Source organism: Ipomoea triloba, chromosome 11 (assembly GCF_003576645.1).
Source record: "Ipomoea triloba cultivar NCNSP0323 chromosome 11, ASM357664v1".
Lineage (NCBI taxonomy): Eukaryota > Viridiplantae > Streptophyta > Magnoliopsida > Solanales > Convolvulaceae > Ipomoea > Ipomoea triloba.
In genome coordinates, this window is record NC_044926.1 from 6041887 (window position 1) to 6049534 (window position 7648).

The following is a 7648-nucleotide window of genomic DNA, read 5'->3' on the forward strand; positions in this document are numbered from 1 at the left end:
ATTGTGAAGATTTTTTTTTCTCTTTTTTTTAAAAAAAAAAAATTATAATTGTGAAGATGATTATGTGATTTTTCTTATGATATAAATCTTGGTCAAAATGTTGTGATCAAGTGACATTGATCTTGTCATTGAATGATTTAGACATTGATTTTTATAATTGCATCCCTTTTCTTCTTTTTTGTTGAGCATATAAAATATATAAATATAAATGTAAAATTTAACTTTTTTTTTTTGTAATTCTACAGGTCCTTTCTCCGTCCAAGAGCTGACCCAATGGGAATCGAGAACTCATTTGCCACTTGAGCTACTCATTGGGTTATCAGTTTAGACTTTTAGTTGAGGAACACATACTTTAATTAGAAATATCATTTTTTTGAAAATCAAAACTTCAATTTTATTAAAGCTTAGAGGGTAGAAATGGAAGAATACAATCTAAGGGAAATAAATCCTAAAAAGGAACACAAATACTAGACCTTTGCTCACGTGCATAAGGAACCCTTCAATTTGAGAAGTTGCTCTCACATTGTCGTTGGCGAGACTCGATCATTGGTCTTTGCTCTCAAATGTTGAGATACTGAGAAATAGACAAATGTTTTGATTATTTAACCTATTAACAAAATCTTGAATGGATTATAATTGCAATTTACGGAGTATAATTTTGTCTCAATATTATTAATATGGTATATACCTATATAAATAGATTTGTACGTCATCACAATATGATATTGCTTGGTATTTCAAAAATATACAATTTTATGGAGCCAATAACAATCAAATTAATCAGTTTATTATTTTGATTATCACACCTTCAAGTATTAGCCGAAGGTTTTCTTCCTCATTCAAACATATATTTATATATACAATTTTTATTTTTATACATGTGATACATACGTGAGAAATTTTAATGGCTTTTGTGGTAAAAAAGTGAAATTGACCTAATAGAAATGAGAAGTATAAAAGAAACCTTTCAAAGTGACGAGCTCCTGGTGCACATTAAGTAAATGTTTAGTCTTTGTGTTTAATTATCGATAATTTATATTGTAGATTGACTTGGTCTAATATAAATAATTTGATTTCATAATGTACATAATTCATGTTTATAATGCACATAATTATATAATTGAAGACATATAAATACTTAACATAATAATACTTATCTAAAATATTTTAAAATAAGTACATACAGAGCATGTGTATTATGTTATTATGAATTTAGTGTATTCATCTATATAATTATGTACATTATGAATTTCAATTCCATAATGTGTATGTGTATTATGTTAAATGTTTATGTGTAATCGGCTATATAATTATGCGCATTATAAATATGAACATTCAGTATATTGAACCAGGGTCCACAGTGTTCCACGATATAATAATTGTGAGTTACCATGATTTATATTCTCCTAAATATTTTGTTGTATTGGGTATGAAGGACTTTGAGATCTGGATTCAAACTTTTGGGAAAGAAATATAAATGGAAAGAAGAAATGGTGAATTAATGTAGCAGAGTAGAGATAGGCCTTGAAAATTTCACAAGACGTAATAAAGATGAATAAATTGGGGACTGCCACCGTCAGAAATTATCGACCGTTTTAATCCGTATTTTTTAATCTCACCAATTTAGCATGACAGACATAAAAGCCCTCACCATTTTCATTTTTTTACTGCAATTACAATTTTCGTCCAAATCGCAACTTTGTACAATTACAGCTTTTTATAGTAGCACAACTTTGACGTAGGGCCTTTAACTTTTAACTAAGTAATCATTCGATCTCAATTTACCTGTCTTATTTCATATTCACCGTCAAATAATTATTGTATTATTTATTTATTTTATTTAGTATTTAGTATTTATTTTTAAAATTGATTTTTTATTTGTGTTTAATAGTACTTTTAATATAATCTTTTAAATATATTAATTTTGCATACTAATAATAGATTTAATATTATGAAAAATTAAATTAAAAATAATGGAACTAGACACATAAACTGGAACTGAAAGAGTTGATAAAATAAATATATACTCAATTAGGACTGTAATATAATTTTTTTAAGACTAATAATTATAAACTATTTAAAACTTTAATAGTTAATACTAAAATATTAAATATTAACCTAAAAATCTAGAGTTTGAACAATTTAGGTTATCTTGCTCAAAACGATGTCGTTTTGTTTCAATAATCTATTAAAAAACATAACAATAGCTAATCGGTCGACTAGGCGAGATTTTTACAACACCGCTACCAACACAAGTCAACTAATCCAAAATCCAAAATAAGTTAAAGAGATTTTATTTTGCTAATATCAAGGGACATAGAAGTTAAGTCTTACCAATTGACCAAAAATGGATGTATAAGTTTAGTTTTACAAGCATTTGGGTAACAAAATGACAAAAAGAACAAAAAGTTGCTCTTATAAGTCTCTCTTTGTTTATCTTTTCTCCTATTGTTCTCTAGCCTCTATGGTTAGCCCCTGCTCCTTGTCTATGTGACAAGCTCTTCTTTCGTCTTTCTTCCGCCCTTTCCCGTTGTTTTAGCTGTTTTTAGCTTTCATCCATCTCTCGTTTCCATCTTTTTTTTTCTTCTCCTCTTGCTATGGCGCACCAGATAGGTGAATCATCAAACTCAAAAGCCCCGATGGGTGACCCTTCACTGGTACCTCCGATCCTACCATCCCCAGCACCAAAAGATCCCAATGATATATCTGAAGATCTGGAAGTTGCATATGCTTCTTTGGAACTGAATGATGATGAGCCAGAGGACTTTACCCTTGACCAAGAAGAAGATCTCATATTCTCTCTGGTGGGAAAACTTATCACTGATAAAACGGTAAAGTTTCCTTTTATGAGAGATACAATGGCAACCGTTTGGCGTCCAGGTAAAGGGATGGCGGTGAAGGAGCTTACAAACAACATATTTCTATTCCAGTTTTTCCATGAGATTGATGTTCAGCGCATCCTCAATGATGGCCCATGGTCGTTCGAAAAGAACCTACTTATCCTTACCAGGTTTCAACCTAACATCTCTCCTCTAACTATGGACTTGAATAGAACTGATTTCTGGATCCAGGTTCATGATTTACCAATGGGCTTTTTTTCGGAAAAGACTGCAAAAGCCATTGGAGACTTTATAGGCAAGTTCGTGTGCACTGACGAAAATAGCTTTGATGGATGGGGGAGGTCTCATCTGCGTATTCGAGTCTCAATCGATGTTACTAAACCCCTGATGAACAAAATGAGGATTAAACGGAACGGAGGTGAATGGTCGTGGATATCATTCCGATACGAACGTCTCCCCCACTTTTGTTTCACTTGTGGGCTCATCGGCCATACCGAAAAGTTTTGTCCGAAGTTATTCGAAGGAATGATTCCGGCTACAGAGAAGGATTATGGTCCATGGATGCGTGCTGCTAATCGTCGGACTTCGCCATCGTCGGGAAACCGATGGTTGGTCTCAGATCAAGTGAGCCGGTCGTCGGGAAACCGATGGTTGGTCTCAGATCAAGTGAGCCGGTACGGTTTGAGACAGATGCCAGGCCAGAGGGAGGTCGTGGCAGTGACAGAGGGTGGTGGCAGTACGATGCATGATACTGCGCCGGGTACAAAGGACAACAAAGATACGGAGATGGGCAGTGCAGACCACGTGTCTTCTAATCCCCAAAACAAGACAACAGACTTTTGTCTCTCTCCTGATATTTCCATGTTGGAGCAAAAGGAAAACATTGGTGCTGAAATTGGGCTGGTTATTGCTGAACAGAAACGTAGGAGAGTTGAGGTTGGCGGCCCATCTGATGAGCCCAACTTTCAGGATCTGGATCTTTCTTCATCTGTTTCTTTTCAAAAAAACGGGCTGAGGGCGGGACCTGCGGATCAAGCCCGCCCAGATCAATGAGTCTCTTGGCTTGGAATTGTCGTGGGCTTGGGAACCCATCGACGGTTCAGGTGTTGTTGGACCTAGTCCATTCTAAGAAACCCAATTTAATTTTTCTTTCTGAAACGTTTCTGGGCCTAAGTAAACTCCAGTCCATTAAGTCCAGACTTGGGTTTATGGGTTGTTTTACTGTTGATTGTGTTGGACATAAAGGGGGTATTGCTCTACTATGGAAGGAAGGAACAGACGTCACTATTAAGTCTTACTCCCCAAATCACATTGATGCTGAGATATGTTTAAGTCCTGGAGAAGAATCATGGAGGTTCACTGGATTTTATGGATTACCCGAAAGGCAAAAACGACAAGAATCTTGGTCTCTCTTGAAGCACCTATCAACCCAAAACCACCTCCCCTGGGTGGTAATGGGAGACTTCAACGACATTCTGCAACCAGAGGAGAAAAGAGGCGGAAATCCACAACCTCTAAATTTAATTGACGGATTTCGTGAAGCTGTTGAATGGAGCGGTTTAAGAGATTTTGGCTTTGGTGGTTATCAATTCACCTGGGGAAGATCGAAAGGAACACCTAGCTGGGTTGAATCGAAATTGGACCGGGTTTTGGCTTCGGATTCTTGGTGTGAGCTATTCAAACAAGCCAAGGCATGTTCTATTGCTGCTGCTATGAGTGACCACTTGCCTATCCACCTACAGGTTATTCCAAGCGATACGTTCAGACCTAAATCAAGATTTCACTTTGAGAACCTGTGGCTGCGTGAATCAATTTGCATAGATATTATGGTTGAGAGTTGGGCTAAATCTCAGGGCCAAAGTTTAATTGATAGAATTGGGGCTTGTGGCAAGGCGATTTGGAATTGGGGAAAGGGTTTTGCGACAAATTTTAATCGCAGGATTGTTTACTGGAGAAGCAGAATGGAAAGGATGCAACATAGACGGGATCCTCAAGGAATTTCTTCTTATAAGGAAGCACAATACCATTACCTGAGAGCCCTTCATCATCAAAATGATTATTGGCGTCAGAGAGCCAAACAGTTATGGTTGAAGGAGGGAGATACAAATTCCTCTTTCTTTCACAATGCAGTGCGAAGGCGCAGACAGACTAATAACATTGCTGGTCTCAAGAATGAAGATGGGGCGTGGATTGAACGAGGTACTGGACTTGATACCCTAGTAACTTCTTATTTCAGCAATTTATTTACGCCTTTGGAGATTCATACAAATTGTGTTCTGGATTGCATTGAGCCTAAACTATCTGAAGCTGATAATTCTTTGTTGAATCGTAGAGTGGCCTTACAGGAAGTTAAGGATGCTCTATTTGATATGAAACCGGATAAATCTCCGGGCCCTGACGGGCTTAACCTGGGATTTTTCCAACATTTTTGGGATGTATTAGGTCCTGAATTGCTAAATTTTTGTTCCAATTGTATAAGGACGGGGAAACTGCCTGAAGGGATTAATTCAACACATGTTGTCCTTATTCCAAAAAAAGCTAAGCCTGAAACAGTTGGGGACCTTAGACCCATTGCCCTGTGTAATATCTTGTATAAACTAGTTTCTAAAATTCTAGCCAACCGTATCAAACCCCTTCTCAGTCATATTGTTTCAGATTCCCAAACTGCTTTTGTTCCGGGTAGACTTATCACTGATAATGTCATGGTTGCTTACGAAATTAATCATTATCTCAAGAGAAAGAGACAGGGTAACACTGGTTTTATTGGGCTTAAACTAGACATCAGTAAAGCCTACGATAGAGTCTGCTGGGAGTTTCTGGGTGAGGTCCTTAACAGGCTAGGTTTCTCTACCCATGTTATTAATCTGGTAACGGAGTTGATTTCTACTATGGAGTATCGTTTTCTATTGGAAGGTAGGGAAATAGGGTCTGTTTCTCCTGGGAGGGGTCTTCGTCAGGGGGATCCCATCTCTCCTTATCTATTTATCCTTGTCATGGAGGTCTTTCACATTCTGATTCAGAACAAACTTAGGGAGGGTTTCATTCATGGTATCTTTATTGCTAGGGGTGCCCTTATAATCACAAACCTATTCTTTGCAGATGACTGCTATGTGTTTTGTAGAGCTAGTAGCCAGGAAGTAACTGTTATCAAGCAAGTGATTGAGATATTTGCAAAAGCCTCGGGACAGGCTGTAAATTTTTCTAAATCCACTGTGACTTTTAGCAAGAATGTGTTGGTTGAGAATAGAAGAGCTATTTGTGATATTCTGAATATGAGGGAGTGTAGTATGAGTGGGAATTACTTGGGATTGCCCTCTTTAATTGGTATAAACAAAAGAGAGATCCTTGGTTTTATTAAAGAAAAGGTAGTGGGTAGAATTAAGAGTTGGACACACAAATTCTTATCCCGTGCAGGAAGAGAGGTCCTATTGAAAAATGTAATCCAGGCGATCCCTACCTATGCTATGAGTGTGTTTTTAATCCCCCTTGAGTTGACCAAGGAAATAGAAAGGATTATGAATGGATTTTGGTGGGGTTGTGAGGGTGAGAGGTCGAGAGGCATTAGGTGGAAGAGATGGGAAGATTTGTGTGTTTCTAAGGACATGGGTGGTATGGGTTTTAGGAGAATCCAGGAATTTAATGTGGCCCTATTGGGCAAACAAGCTTGGAGATTAATACAATCCCCGGACTCTTTATTTGCTAAAGTGTATAAAGCCAAATATTATCCTAGACAATCTTTCCTTGATGCTCATATTGGAGGGAATCCTTCTTTTATATGGCGTAGTATTCTTGAAGCCCAAGATGTTACTAGAAGGGGAATTAGATGGAGAGTAGGGGATGGGGCTTCTATAAGAGTGTGGAAAGATCCTTGGTTACCAAATAACTCCTCTCCTTATATTCAATCCTCTATGACAGATCACACCATGGTGACAACAGTGGAGGATTTGCTTAATCAGACAAGAACAGGTTGGGAGGCTAATCTGCTGGAGAACCTATTCAACAGACAGGAGGTTGATCAGATCAGAACTATCCCCATTGCAGAAGTTAACAGCGCTGACAAAATTATTTGGGTAGAAGATGAGAGCGGGGAATACACGGTTAAAAGCTGCTACAAGAAACTCATGAGTCACATGCATGTTAACAATACTATTTTCTGGGCAAAAGTTTGGAAGCTGAAACTGCACAATACTATTTTCTGGGCAAAAGTTTGGAAGCTGAAACTGCCACCAAAGATCTTCTGGGCAAAAGTTTGGAAGCTGAAACTGCCACCAAAGATCAAGTCTTTCCTCTGGCAAGTGTGTTCTGGATCTCTTCCTACACAGGATCGGTTAAGAGCAAAGAGAGTTTCGGTCCCTGAGCTATGTCAAATATGCAATGGAGAAGGGGAGTCAGCAGATCATTTGTTTGTTAGATGTCAATTGGCTAGAGGATGCTGGGATTCTATTGGAAATAACACTCATCAATCTTGCAGTAATTTCATGGAGTGGCTTGAAATTAACTTTATTAATCTGGATGACAATGCTCTGTGCCGTTTGATTGCTATTTGCTGGAAGATATGGGAGGCAAGAAATGACAAAATATGGAACCAGGTGGTCATCCCTATTAATGCAGTGGTGAGCAGTGCTACTATCTACCTCCATGAATGGCAAGCTATCAACCAAGGACACATGCAACAAGATCGTAGGTCTGACAGAGAGGCAACATGGCAGAAACCACCGGAAGGCTGGAAGAAGCTCAACGTTGATGCAGCCTTAGATGTCAACAACAAGAAAATGGGCTTTGGCTTTGTGTTGCGGAATGAAGAAGGC

At 37.8% G+C, this 7648-nt stretch overlaps 1 protein-coding gene across 1 annotated transcript; it reads left to right on the forward strand.

The window, feature by feature from the left end:
• The first annotated feature begins 2597 nt into the window (after positions 1–2597).
• LOC115995827 lies at positions 2598–3893 on the forward strand. Its single transcript, XM_031234978.1, has one exon. The coding sequence runs from the start codon at positions 2598–2600 to the stop codon at positions 3891–3893; it is 1296 nt and encodes a 431-aa protein (XP_031090838.1).
• The last annotated feature ends 3755 nt before the right edge of the window (positions 3894–7648 follow it).